This window comes from Atheta coriaria, unplaced genomic scaffold (genome assembly GCF_025399875.1).
Source record: "Atheta coriaria isolate IRGN ID8LTWV9N9 unplaced genomic scaffold, Caltech_Dcor_3.1 hic_scaffold_10_pilon, whole genome shotgun sequence".
Taxonomy (NCBI): Eukaryota; Metazoa; Arthropoda; class Insecta; order Coleoptera; family Staphylinidae; genus Dalotia; species Dalotia coriaria.
This window is the reverse complement of record NW_027045452.1, coordinates 3,345,201-3,360,728: the sequence shown is the minus strand read 5'-3', so window position 1 is coordinate 3,360,728 and position 15,528 is coordinate 3,345,201. Positions and strand designations below refer to the sequence as shown.

The 15,528-nt window shown below is 36.1% G+C and overlaps 1 protein-coding gene and 1 non-coding gene across 3 annotated transcripts; one reads left to right on the top strand and one right to left on the bottom strand.

Moving 5' to 3' along the window:
- Positions 1-3,856: 3,856 nt before the first annotated feature.
- Positions 3,857-3,929, bottom strand: TRNAN-GUU (transfer RNA asparagine (anticodon GUU)). Its single transcript has one exon. It is a non-coding gene; the product is annotated as a tRNA-Asn (tRNA).
- Positions 3,930-8,305: 4,376 nt separating this feature from the next.
- Mpi (mannose phosphate isomerase) lies at positions 8,306-10,463 on the top strand. 2 transcript variants are annotated; one of them, XM_065315010.1, is made up of 5 exons: positions 8,306-8,618; positions 8,909-9,383; positions 9,445-9,792; positions 9,862-10,064; positions 10,122-10,463. In XM_065315010.1, exons 1-5 carry the CDS (start codon positions 8,430-8,432, stop codon positions 10,317-10,319), a joined length of 1,413 nt encoding a protein of 470 aa, XP_065171082.1. In that variant the 5' UTR covers positions 8,306-8,429; the 3' UTR covers positions 10,320-10,463. The 2 variants fall into 2 exon arrangements, with proteins under 2 accessions (XP_065171082.1, XP_065171083.1); XM_065315011.1 differs by lacking the exon at positions 8,306-8,618 and adding an exon at positions 8,689-8,849.
- The last annotated feature ends 5,065 nt before the right edge of the window (positions 10,464-15,528 follow it).

Sequence of the window (15,528 nt, the reverse complement as noted above, 5' to 3'; positions counted from 1 at the left end):
GGTTATATGTGAAATATGTATTAATATGACACAATTGTCTGTCTCACGTCTCGCCAAAAGCACTCGAATGTACAACGCATTATTTTCGCGTAGAGCACGTGCTTACGTGCACGGTTCTTATCACAAAATGTTGTAAACATCGTCATTATCACCGTGACAAATTCATAAAATCGTGTATTTTCGACTTGTGCATTAGATCACAAACGTAACTTTCGGTAAAGTTCGCTAACTTTCATTTTCTGCACATAAATACAACTTTGTTTTCAAATTGATTATGTTTGTTTTAATCACGTGTAAATATGATGCAAGCGATTTCGGATTGATGTGTTATTTACTCAGCTTACTAATAGTAGACGAATATTTACATCATTTACTTTATCTACATCGCAATCATTTCATATTTATGCACCAATCGGGGTTAAATAATCGTGATTACGGAGGCGTCAATTGTACGGTTATTATTTAAACTTTTATCTCTCGTCTCATCAAATAAGCTGCACTTAATATGACAATAAAATATTCTTTATTATTTTTTCTACTTGCACTTTTAAAGCGTGAGTTTTTCCACGGTTTTTAGATACAAAAATACTACTTTAAACACGGCCGTGACTAAAGTACGAAAACTACTGTTTAACCACTTGATACTTAATGTATTATTGTGTACAAGTTTCAGGATGTGTTTGAAGTATTTTAGCTTTGATTTTTAATGGTTTGTAGCATTGTGCTCATCGCAAAAAATTGTTTGTGTTCTTATCTCGGGAGAACAAGTGTAAAGAGTAACGAATTAATTTATTTAAGCCACTTAAACAAATGCGCGCCGAGCGCAGACGACAATAAATAACGCTCTTAATTTTAAAACGTAATTTTCGAGACTTATCGTTGTTTACAGCGTTCTTAACGTTTTTATTGCTGGTTATTTTGTTCTTTTATTTTACAAAAAATATTTCATAATTACCTACTGCATAATTCAAGTTCATGTGTATCAAAATATTTTCAGCTGATTGAAGCTGACTTTCGAAATAATTGGAATGCATTATAATATAATTGAAAGTTATTGAAATGTTATTGCTTATCAAAATAAAAATATTGAATTGTAAATTGTTTTTTATTATTTTTTGGTTGTACTTTGTTCACTCAACTGGAGATGCTATTATTGTGTGTGATAAACAAGTGGGCAGACTGCCGAAATTCAAAACATTGGGTTCAACATTAGTATATCAATTATTTATTGGACTAGTTCGTGCTGTTTGTCGCATGTACGCGTATAAATTATGAACTTTAATTGAGCTGATGGCACTTTTGTGTTGCTTCTTTTGCGAGATAAATGAAACATAAACATTCAATTAATTAATGTAGCATATGAAACCGAATTTGTTTTAATATTTATGCGAGCATCACGTGATAATAAAAACATGGTTTGCTAATGCAAGATTGGTTGCATACACTTCAAACGTGGTTTAATATGACGCCACCTGTGAAATCCCTACTAATATTATAAATGCGAAAGTCCAGATGTTTGTTACACTTTCACGCAAAAACTACTTAACCGATCATCATGAAAATTTGTACACATATTCTTGGTGGTCCCCGAATAGCGAGCTCGAGTGCCTGGCGGTCCTAAGTGCGATGGAGCACTTCCATGTCTACGTGCACGGCAAGCATGTGGACATCTACTCGGACCATTCGGCGCTGCAGTGGCTCTTCAACATGAAGAACCCCTCGAGCAAGCTGTACCGCTGGTCGATCCGCTTGTCGGTGTACCACTACACCATTCATCATCGACCCGGACGGCTTAATGAGGTAGCTGACGCTCTCTCACGAGAGCCGGTGTCGCTCCTCATCGATGATGACGTCTTGCGACGCGAGCAAAACTTGCTGGACGATCCACCCCCAGGCTGCCAACGAACGCAGGATGGCCTTTTGATTCATCGCCATCGAGGCCTGATTCGAATATTCGTACCACTCCGCGTCGAGGTTCTCCGACACTACCACGACGAGCACGGACATCCTGGCGTGTTGAGGACACAACGCCTCTTAGGCACTATTGGTGGTACAGGCCGCCGGTCACATCAAGGCGTACGTTCGTGGGTGCACGGCGTGCCAGCTGGTGAAGCCTGCTAACCGTCGACCACTCGGCCTCCTTCAGCCGATCGCTTCGCCGCCGGGTCCAGGGGTCATATGGGCGATCGACACCATCGTCATGGGGTCTGCAGCTGCACGCACCAAGGCGAAGTATATCCAGGTGGTAGTGGATCATCACTCAAGGTACGTTTGGGCATTTCCCACACCTAAAAACACCACTGCGACTGTTATAGGGTTACTGAGCCAGCTGTTCACCGCCGTAGGCCCCCCGGAACGACTGATCTCGGACAGGGGCACCAACTTCACGGCAAACGCGTTCCGGCGTTTCCTGGAAGCTCACGGAGTGCGTCACGTCACCACGTCGCCCTACCATCCGCAGGCCAATGGCCTCTGCGAGAAGGCGAACGACCTGATTGCGCGAGGCCTACGCCTGGAAGTAGTTGATCACCCAAGCCAAAGATGGTCAACGCTTCTTTCTCAAGTGGTGGACAACCATAACCGAACACCGCATGGGATTACCGGCTACTCCCCGCGCTTCCTGCAGTTCGCTGAGCCATCCGATGCTGCCTGCGACAATGTGCCGGTAGAATTGTACGCCGATGCGACCCAGAGGTCGAACGAAGAAAAGAGGGACGACGGATCGACAACCAGGGCACGAGACAGTGCGTTTCAAGTTGGCGACCTTGTGAAGCGACGCGTTCCCCACACCATCCACGCGCCATAGCTTACGACCACGTATAGCGGCCCTTCGTAGTTCTCGGTCCCTAGGTCCCGGACTTACGAACTGGGCCTCGTTAGAGAAACAACGTCGTGGCAAGCCTCCGTCCACGCAAGAAGCCAATTGGAAGGGTTCTACGTACGGACCTGCTTCGGAGATGAAGTCGCCCTTGTCCGGCGCGCGGCGAAGTCCGGAACGCCCACAACATCCGCGACCTACAACCCCCAGCGGAAGAGGCCGCGTCTCAGAGCCGACTGAACACCGCCGACCAGACCGCGCTGAGGGTGCTCAGCAGGGATGCTGAGCGACTCGGCCTCTTTACCACCAACATCGCTCGACGCCGCACGCGCTTCTCGACCTCTTCCGAGCAACATCAACAGCCAGAAGCACAACCTACGCATCAATATTAAGTGTTCTTGCTGTACAACACAAAATTACTAAAATTTACTAAATGCAACTCTGTTAACTTATTTCCATGCAAAGTATTTTAATGATATTTTGCTGATAAAAATATTTCGCGCTGCAATAAATTTTAATCAATTCTTCAGGTGCAAGCGCATGAATTATTACTCACACCTACAACCCACTCGATGGGTTAATACATTTCGAGAGCTGTGTATAAATAAATCAAAAGTGACTTACTTATTTTACGCTACAAATCATATGACAAGGAATTAGAAGTTATTTTATAAAATATATTTATTAATATAATTTGTGATTTTCTTGGATTTTACAGTTTTGTTTGCGAGTTTTACATGTTTCGCCCTGGGGGCATCATCAGACAAAACAACAAAACAACAAAACTGTAAAATCCAAGAAAATCACAAATTATATTAATAAATATATTTTATAAATTACTACCATGGATTACGTATTCAACTTAGAAAATAATAGAATTAGAAGTTGTTGTTGTGGCAAATGGTATTATACAGATAAATCTATTTTGACTAGAATTTGATTTCTGTTGCGAGGGAACAAATTATATAAATCGTGTGACAAGCACGCGTTGATAAAATGTTTTAGATTATATATTATTATAAATATAAAAAAATTAGACGCCCCCGGGTGGGATCGAACCACCGACCTTTCGGTTAACAGCCGAACGCGCTGCCGATTGCGCCACGGAGGCCTCATATCCCACTAAATAAAAATAATCATTATTAAAACAATAATAATTTTCTGTATTTTATTTTTAATTTAAATGTGTTGTCAATTAATTTCCAAATTTTTATTTTTCACAATTTCCTTCACGCATTAGCATTACTCACAGCGATGCACATCGATCATCACCACCGAAAGCGACATTTGCAAATTGCAAAACGAATCCGCGTAGAAAACACGAATCGTTTTTCATCGCTTTTGAACGAACGGCATATCTTAATTTCCGCTGTAATTTATGCCCGTGCGTGTATACTATAAACGCGGACATGTGGGAAGCTTAGCAGGAATAATTAATACAGCGTGATGGTGAAGCGAACAAGCGAACAACTTCATACACATTCACGGATTGAATTTGAAAGTTATTATATTCAATATTGAACACAGTCAACATTCTGATTATAAATGCGTTTTGCATTCATACATTTCCAAACACCAGCGGTGCATTTAATGATTTACAATCCACTGTTTGCTCCAAAGACACAATAATTATTTATGCTGCATTCACACAGCAAAAACCAAAATGTTTATACAGGGTATAATAAATTCTGCATATTTTGTTTGTATTGACTGTGTTTAAATACTTCTAACTTCTTCTTGAAGTGATTTGAACGTAATCTAAACGTTCACCGCATGAGAACCGGCGTTATGTGCAAAAATCATCGACGTCCAGCTTCGCTTTAGCACATTGACGATAATTACAGTTATAATTCCGTCCTATTGCAGAACATTAAACCGTATTAATGAACGCTAATGGCAATCGATTTGCAACGCGTTTACTACTCGGTTAAACGTTTAAATACATGCAGCGTTAATTGTTTTGACGTTCTCATCAGAAGAGCGAAGTTCGCTGTTAGGGTACAAAACTAACTCCTAAACCGATGTGAACAGTTAAGTATTTAGTACTGATACAATAAGCACTTCTCTAACTAATCCCTACTAATATTATAAATGTCCTGATGTTTGTTACACTTTTACGCAAAAACTACTTAACCGATCATGACAATTTGTACACATATATTCTTAGTGAATTTGAATGTGGTTATGAGCTACTTTTAATAAAAAAATTATTTTTTAAAATAAGAATAAAAAGAAATTGAAATTTTAGCCAATAATACCTCTGCATCTGGCTATTTGACTACTTTAACGCCATCTAGCATTCCAGCAATTAAGCTCAAACCTAAGTACTATAGTACCATCACACTGTATTATCACACTGTATTACCGACAGCTACGTCAACATCAAATCCAATTGACTACACTATACTTCCATAGACTATACTTTCAGCCATTTTAAACTTCCCGCCATTCTACTTCAATGTTACTTCTTCTGTGACTACAGACGCGTACGGAAGCAACTTCATTGATTTCTAATATTTATTTGATTGATTCAACGCGAGCGAAGCCACGGGATAAAGCTAGGACACTATAAATACTTTAGTAAGTATTTTGTAAGTGTATAATATAAAAAGATGCATATTAAAATCTGAATCATTATATTGCACTTATCATTATTGACATTCTCAATGTCATGCATTTGTTTACTACGGGTGTTTTTGAAGATGCGCTCATTAAGTTGAATTGTTATCATAGTTATCGGTGTGTTGACGAAAAATAAAATAAAATATTGGGAAACACTCTTGGGTGCAATCAGCACGAGCGGATGCACCGACACAATAAATAATTATTGGTCGGGATCTATTAATTGGGCAGAGTCATACGTCTTTTAAATCGATAAGATGTTGTTTTCTTCTTTCTTGTCGCGCGGCTGATATTCGGTAATTGTGATATTTGCCAGCCAATACAATTTAAAGTTACTGTACATGCCTTCTTCCAATTAAACTATTAATCATTGTTTATGAATTTTTATTATTTTATTTTATTTGTAGTAGTAATATGTCTTAAAAGCAAATTTGTTTATTTTAAATTTGAATATTTTTATAATTTACTTGAATTAACCTCAGTATATTAGGTATTAAGTGGCTAAACTGGAGTTTTTATCCACCCCGTGACTAAAGTACTTTAAACACGGCTTTGCAATCCCGTGTTTAAAGTACCACTTTTTATGTCTCAAAACCGTAAAAAAGCGTTTTAAAGCTGAAAGTGAAAAAATTCGCTAATTTTACATTAAAATATTTTAACAAATTACCTGATCTAATCTCATTATTAATTAATATTAAAAATGGTGTGCCCTACGTTCGATAATAGTTTATTCTCTCAATAAACTATATATTTACGTATACATATCATTTACGTACTGCTCTCCTTCATTTACGATTTGTTTTAATTACTGTTGATGTTAATGCAGCTAAATATTACCAATAATTGCATGTAAAACACGTTAACATGTTTATCGCTCTGACGTTACCGCAGACGCAATCTCTTTTATTTTTTATAATTAAACCATTCCATAAGTTGCGGCATGTATAAATTAAAGCGCGCGCGTGTTGGTGAGACGAAACATTTCTGTCCGCCTGCACGCAAAAAAGATGCAACCAGCCGACATAATTAATATTTTACCTTCGGGCTGCTTAAACGCACATAAAATGTCATATGCACGCCGCAAGTACGCGAATGGCCGTTTCTGTTTATATAATTTCTTGCTTTTACGACGATCACCGGCGACCGCAACTTGTAGAAGAGTAAACAGGGTCGGATTTAAGTGTCGTACATTTTGCACTTGGTAATAATGATGGTTCAAAAGTTAAAATTGAGTCCAAGTCTGTTAAATATTCGAATGGTGAATGCTTAAGCGTTTTTTTGCGTGCACGCGACCACCACGAGCTTGCTCTTGGACAAAACCGGCGCATAAACATTGACAACGAACGGCGGTTTTTTGACTTACCGCTTTTTCTTGCTTTTACAAGTTTTACGCATATTTGCCTATATCTACTAATTTGTGCGCTTCTTACGTGTAGGAGAAATTCCGACGAGGTTTCTAAGCGGCTTAAGTTAAACGGGTCTTCTAAACATTAACAAATAGCATTTTTAGCAGTTTCCAAACGTTGCAAAAATCTCATGATCTTAATATATTCATTAATCGGCGCCAACTAAAAATAGAAAACGAAAAAGTTGTTTTCAAACCATCATTTTTTTCGTTCCCTATTTATTTTAGGCCTCATTTATTGGCACTTACTTTAAATGACATCCGCGTGCAACTATTACAACCATTCAAACATTTAATTTATATTTAGCACCATCAAATGAGTTAGTAATAATTTATAACCCCCTGGAATCGAAATACTTGAGATTTTTGTAGAATACTTTAACAAATTCGTGTAAATACATTTCAGGTCAACCTCTATCGCAATTTTGCTTGACCCAGTGGATGTCACGCGACAAAATGGCCGACCCGAGCACGTTCCAAATTTTACACCGCAGTTTTTACCGATTACAACAAATCAAAACAAACAAATTTGATTTGATGCGATTATAAACATACTAAACACAGTGTCATGTAACTGATGGCATTGCATCTTGATTAATGACAACTTTGTAACATGCATAGGAATAAATTGTCATGTTAACAATACGTCTTTATGGAGATCGTTCATTGACCAGAACCTCAGACAACATTCACGTTTTGTATTATTAATGTTGTTGTAAATTGTTGGCATTGTAGCCGTTGTATTTCTGCATTGCGATATTTTAAAAAATGTTAATTGTGTTAATCGTTATCTGTGAAAATGCTGGTAAGATTCCATAGTGTACAATTAACATCTGTGAACCATGGTCGATGAGGTTATAAATCTAAAAAAGAAATTGAAGACCAAATAAATGTGAGCGGCGCGTGTTGATGGCGACACAGTTTGGCGGAGAAAACAGACTCGAAGCGCCGCGCCGATTACGAGCATAATGAGCAACACGCATTAATTAAGATATTAAGCGATGGTGATCGTGATCGAAGCGTGATCGATGCGCCGATGCATACCAATCGGACGACATTACATTAACACGATTTTTTGTCATAATGTGGGAAACCTTCGACCTCGTGTTTGTTTTACACAACATTCATTTGTGTTGGAGTAGAGATGAATATTGAGTCAATTACTTCTTGATATCCGATGATAATGATGTATATTCTTTGTAAAATTACCTTTTTCCATGATTTCAGAAGAATTTTAGAAGACTTTGTTTGCAACTTAAGGTTACATCTGGAAAATGACAAATGAGTAAAATACGAAGGAAAACGCAACTTACAATATTGAATTATCGATGCATCAGCACAATATTTAAGGTCCGTTGATATTTTGTTGCATAAATTCAGCGTTGAGACAAGAAAATACTAAAAAATCTTAATTATAACAACGCCAATGTCACTGCTTTCAAGCGCCAACGGTTTTCATCAGTCAAAGTCAAATCAAATGACATTAGTTGGAATTTAGGCATAATTTAAGCAGCTGTGACCAAAATTCAAAATTTTTGTAGCAAATGCACTCAATAATAACTTAGATCAAATGGCTATTAAAGTATGGTGTTACTTGGACGTCATCAGTTAAAACCTCAGCATTTTCTTATCTACTGTTCTCGTTTTCGTCAAATTAATGTTGAAATATTTCGATTCCTCATGTCTATCCCATCAAGTTCCAGCCGCAAACCACCAATTAAAATACCATCTTCATCACCGGGACGAAAATCGTACAAACCAATTACACCTAAAGCAAGTATTACTAATTTAATATTCAAAATTTGAAGAACTTTATTTAGATTATTAGGTAGTTTTTCATTTGATTTCGTGCGTTTATGTGACCTGATTGACCTTCCATTAGTGAACGTAACCTCTGTTTCCAACTTTCAAGTGCAAATCTGGTTGTAGTATATAATTTGTGAATGTATACTTTTTAAAAATAGTTGAACACACAAAAGTAGTACCATTTCAGTATAAATCATGGTAAAACATTGATGTTTAATTGTTCATTTGCATTATTAAAATATTCTGATTTATTTTAGGACGTGTATCCAACCATAATGGAACTGCGAGTAGGTGTTATGAACTATGCATGGGGTAAGATTGGCAGCAATAGTGAAGTTGCCAGATTGATTAAAAATGATGGAACTGTTTCAATTGATGAAAACAAACCATATGCTGAATTGTGGATGGGCACCCACCCAAATTGTCCTTCTTATATCAAATCATCTGGTACAGCGTTAAGCACTGTGCTGGTAAACTACCCAAAATACCTGGGTGATAAAAGTATCATGACATTTGGGTTAAAATTGCCATTCCTTTTTAAAGTCCTCAGTGTTCGCAAAGCACTCAGCATACAGGTGCATCCTGATATAGATCGTGCCAAAAAACTGCACAAAACACATCCAGAATTATATAAAGATCCAAATCATAAGCCAGAGCTTGCCATAGCTTTAACTAATTTTCAAGCCATGATTGGATTTCGACCTTTTGAGGAAATCCAGAACAATTTAAAAGGTAGCATATTAATTTATAAAAATTAATAACTTATGAGAGTAATGTATGAATTTGCTTTTAGAAATATTTGAAATTCAAGATGTTATTGGCAAAGATGCTTACTTGACATTCCTGGGATTGGTGGACCAACAAACTGCAAACATCATTATTCCTCAGTGCTTTAGGAATTTGATGATAAGTTCTGAACTTGAAATTCGCAAAGCACTCACTGCATTTGCGCACAGACTTAAATCGACGCAAAATTTGAGTGCCGTCCAAGCCAACTTGTGCACATTGATCATTAAGCTTTATCAACAATTTCCGGATGATGTAGGTTGCTTTGGACCAATATTTTTGAATGTGATCAATTTGTCGCCGGGGCAAGCGATATTTTTGGGCGCAAATGAGATTCACGCTTATATTGAAGGAGGTACCAACTGAAATTTTGATTTTTATTCTATTGTTTCTTAATAAGTATATCACCATACTTAAATTATAGATTGTATTGAATGTATGGCATCATCGGATAATGTAATACGTGCTGGTTTGACTCCGAAGTTCAAAGATGTCGAGACACTCTGTTCCATCTTGAACTACAATGGAGCACCGCAAAAGTCGAAATTGTTTCAACCAATCAAGGAGAATGAATTTACCAAGCTTTTCAGGCCGCCTGTGAATGATTTTGCGGTAGCAGTAACAGAAGTAAGTTAATGGAAATTGATAAATAGCTTATTTGCTTAATTTAATTTATTTGTTTAGATACCTAAGGGAAAAACGGTTACTTTAGTCATAAGGACAGTAGCGAGTATTGCGCTTTTCGTTAAAGGATATGGACACACACATGATTCCATTGTGTGCTCGCCTGGCACCGTCTTATTCATTCCTGCCAATGAAGAAGTTCGCATTATGGATGTAACAGAAGATATTACATGCTACATTGGCTTGGCGAACATCTAACGTGTACCACATTAGATTTTTAGAGTTTGGTGTAAGATTTGTATGGGACAATTATTAATGGTGTTGTTATTGAGTATAAATATTTTCTTATTAAATTATATGAATAATGGTAATAATAATAAAGTCAGGTGTGGGGTCAGGTTAGGTGCTTAGCATTTTGATGAATGTTTTTCATCTGTTGTCAGGCATTCCACTTTAAGATTGTTATTCGTTTTAGCTTTAGCCAATCTAATATCCGAAGAGTGCTCCTTGAGTTCTTCACATTTGGACAAATTGACCAATATACTTAAAGTCACCAATTCGGTAAAATGACTGCATTACATAGTTCTCAATTCGATATATTAAAACAGAGTTTTGTTAAACAGCTTCATACAGTTCTGAACCATTGACGAGAATGTTACCTAAGAGTATCGAATTGTCTCTAAATTTACTCATCAGTACAATAGCTTCTGTTCATTTCCAGAATGATCTGTGCATTGCATATTACAAGCCGTTTTTTCAAACCAATGACATCAAAGTTTGGCCATTATCACAATCGTTTCCAGTAGTGTTAAATGATTTTCAATGCCAACATGGTTGCCGTCAGTACATACTAGAAAATCCGTTCATGTTCATGATGACCAACTTTAATCCATTCAGAACCTGCATGGTCCGGCAAAGAAATGCCGATATGAAAGTAATCGTTGTTCTCCTGTATAAGACCAGCATGGAGCTGTATTCTGCTTTAAATGGTGACTTGGGAATCCACGTAATTGTCATACTTCCATACCCAGATTCCTTCAACGTTTATGGTTTCGCGAACCTTGATAAAACGAAACATGTTCTACTGAATCGCTGGAAGATGGTAGAAAATAGATTTACGAATGAACCGGGTACCGTTGGTGTCGAGGCATTCTTCGATGATAGGTGGAAACATGAACCTAATGCCTGTATTAATCTTGATATAAGCGAGTATTATCCCTTTAAATTTTTGAAAATAAAGGAAGTAGGGTATTCATTGAAATCAGCTGAAGCTTATATTTTGTATTACTTTACAATTTATCTAAACATTCAGTTTAAATTTTCTTTGTCAAAAGAAAATGTGGTCGAAGCGGGGTTAGAAAAGAATGCGTTTTATATAGCCCACAGGTCCTCAAATCAAGTTTATTTTCCACAAACATACCCGACTATCTTTTTTTCAATTGTATACGCTGTTCCGAAACCAAAGTATGTCTGATTTCTGTATTATATATATATTATCTAAATTCTAATTCTTATCCAAATTTTAGATTGGCCAATAATTGGCTTCAATTGATACAAGTCTTTGCAATACCTCTATGGACACTAATACTTGTTTCTGCGCTCTTTGTATTGGTATACTTAAGCTGGGAAAAGGCATTGAATCGATCAAATAACAACTCACCAATTTGGTCGGTTTTGCGTTTGTTTTTCTTACAACCATTGACAGCCTCTGAAATGCCCCGCCATCTTCGTGGCCGTGTTATTCTGGTGTTGATATTAATATTAATAGTTTTATATTCATCGTTATTTTCATCTGGTGTTATTACTCAGATGGTGAAGCCAAGATATGAACGTGGAATTCAAACAGAAGACGACATTGAAAAACATGGTTTACTTAAACTTAATTATAGCACAGATGATGTAACCATATTTGATAAAATTGGAAATTTATCTGTGGTAAATTCGTGTATCTAATTTATACGCACAAAAATTACTGTTTTTATTTGATTAGGTAGTAGAAAATTATAAAAAATATGAAAAACACAAGCAGTATCTTGCGAACAAAATCAGGAAAGGTTTTCGACCTTGTCCCCAAGTATATGTAACTGGAACAGGATGTATGTACAAAATCGTAAACTGTCAATATAATTTATCTACTAATTTTACTTTCAGTATCATATGCGTATGACCAAGTTTATCAAATGAAATATAAACTGTTGAAAGAAAGAACTGGATCGGGTTTTACTCATATCATGGCACGAAACAGTGCGTATGGTTCTTTAATTCCAGAATTAAATAATTTTATCTTGAGATGCAGAGAGGCGGGATTATTTATCATTTGGGAATGGGATTTGTACACGGCAAAGTATAAAATGCATGAAATTTTAATGTTTCTGGACAACAGCCCGGAAGCAATCCTTCCAAAGAAACTAACCATGGAGATCTTACAAGCGCCATTTTGGTTTTTATGCATTGGCACGTTTCTTGCAACTTGTATTTTTTTGCTTGAAATATTGTGTTGCTTTGTTCAACGTATCAAAGGCTTAATTATTATTATCATTTAAAATGATCACAAATATTTTGCATTATTAGCGTATTTGCCTCACTGTTTGTCATCAGCCGCAAAGTGTTTGGCACTTTTTGTGTTATATTTGTGCATTAAATTTTAAGTATAGATATTAACTTAACTGAATTTTATATTGGAATATTGTAGTATGCCCCTACTTTTCACAATTAAATGTACTTTTAATGTTCTAGTTTAATAAAATGACACTGAATGCATCAAATAAATAATGTATTATTATTTAATATCATTGTACCACAAAGAGATTAATTTTCAATCACTGGAATTAAGCCAATTAGTTAACTTCCAAACATGATCTACTTTAGAGTCTACCAATTCTTTGTTTACTTACGTGTCAAAAATGTATAGGACAATGGATGATATTATACATCCAACCGTGTTTTATATATAGTACTAGCTGTTGCCCGCGACTTCGTTCTGGCTGTGTTTAATAAAAATGTAATTCGTTTTTACTCTCTTGTTCTAGACATACTCGTAGTAAGAGTCAATTCTATCAATAAGATTAGCAATTTTAATTTAAAGAAATTAATTATATAAAGTTTTGTCAATAATGCACTTCAGCGCGCCATCTCGAATTCAACTATTTAACTATAACTATGATTGAATCTCAATGTTAAATTTTGTTCTATAGAAAAGAGCTGTTTTGAGGATTTTCCCGGCAATTATTCAAATTTTCCTCACCTTTCAAACCTTCCCTAGACCTCCACGAATAATTCAAGACCAAGATTAGATAAATCCGTTCCGCCGTTCTCGAGTTTTAACGAGACTAACGAACAGCAATTCATTTTTATATATATATAGATGCAAAATATATACGCAAAAAAATAAAAATAAAAATAATTCATTAAACGCATTAAACAATCTCGTGGTTTAAGTGTCGTTTAGCGCACTTGATACTTATAATAATTTTCTACTTCTTAAATTTTCTATTTCTATATTATATATATTACATATCAGAACGATAATGTAATTCATTGTAACCCTACTATGAAATGTAGTCATTTTAACCAATTGATAACATTAAGCATGTACGTCAATTTGTCTAAATTTGAATAATTCAAAGAACACTCCCCGGATATAAGATTGGCTTATACAATAAAAAATATTAATTATATCTCAATACAATATGCTAAACAGAATATAAAAGAAGTTTGCATTGTTGATGAAACAGAAGATATTACATGTTACATTGGCTGCGTTTGGGTAGGTTAGGTGCTTAGTATTTTGATGAATGTTTTTCACCTGATGCCAGGCTTTGCACTTTAAGATTGTTACTCGCTTTAGCTTTAGCCAATCTAATATCTGAAGAGTGCTCCTTGACTTCTTCACATTTGGACAAATTGACCAATATACTTAAAGTCACCAATTCGGTAAAATGACTGCATTACATAGTTCCCAATTCTATATATTAAAACAGAATTTTGTTAAACAACTTCAAACAGTTCTGAACCATAGGCGAGAATGTTACCTAAGAGTGTCGAATTGTCTCTAAACTTACTCATCAATACAATAGCTTCTGTTCATTTCCAGAATGATCTGTGCATTGCGTATTACAGACCGAATGTAATTCCCATTGTCGACAGAGTTTGGCCATTATCACAATCGTTTCCAGTGGTGTTAAATGATACACAATGCACACATGGTTGCCGTCAGTACATACTTGAAGATCCGTTCGACTTCACGATTGACGACTTTAATCCATTCATCAATTGTATGATCGAACAAAGAAATGCCGATATGAAAGCAATCGTTATTATTCTGCATTACACCAACATGGAGCTGTATACTATTTTCAATGATGACTTGGGAATCCACGTAGTTGTCATAATAAAATACCCACATTTCTTCCCCATTTATGGTTATGCAAACTTTGAAAGAACGAAATATGTTCAATTAAGTCGCTGGAACATCTTGGAATCTCAATTCTATAACGATTCGCGTTACGTCGGTGTCGAGGCATTCTTCGATGATAGGTGGAAACATTATCCAAATGCCAGAATTAATCTTGATGTAAGCGTGGATTATCCCTTTAGATATATAGCAAAAAGAAAAGGAGTGTATAAGTTGGAATCAGTTGACGCATCTATTGTGCATTACTTTTCAATTTATCTAAACATTCAGTTTAAAATTTTTTTCTCCGAAGAAAATGTGATCCAAGCGGGGTTAGAAAAGAATGCGTTTTATTTGGCCCACAGGTCCTCAAGTCAAATTTATTTTCCACAATCATATCCATCCACCTTTTTTTCAGTTGTATACGCTGTTCCAAAACCAAAGTACACATGATTTCTATGTTATATATATATAAATTCTAAGTCTTATCCAATTTCTAGATTGGCCAATAATTGGCTACAATTGATACAAGTGTTCGAAATACCTCTATGGATACTAATACTTTTTTCTGCATTCTTTGAATTTGTCTACTTACGGTGGGAAATGGCATTAAATCGATCAAATAACAACTCACCAATTTGGTCGGTTTTACGTTTGTTTTTCTTACAACCATTGACAGACACTGAAATGCCTCGCCATCTTCGTGGTCGCGTTGTTCTGATGTTGATATTAATATTAATAGTTTTATATTCATCGTTATTTTCATCTGGTGTTATTACCCAGATGGTGAAGCCAAGATATGAACGTGGAATTCAAACAGAAGACGACATTGAAAAACATGGTTTAATTAAACTTAATATTAGCTCAAGTGATGTAGCTCTTTATGATCAAGCTGGAACTTTATATGACGTAAAATTGTGTATTTAATTTATATGCATAAAAATTACTGTTTTAATTTGATTAGTTGAAGGCACGGAATGGAGAACTACTAAAATACATGAATTATGTTGCAAATCAACTCAAGAAAGGTATTCGACCTTGTCGCCAAGTGCATGTAACTGGAACAGGATGTAA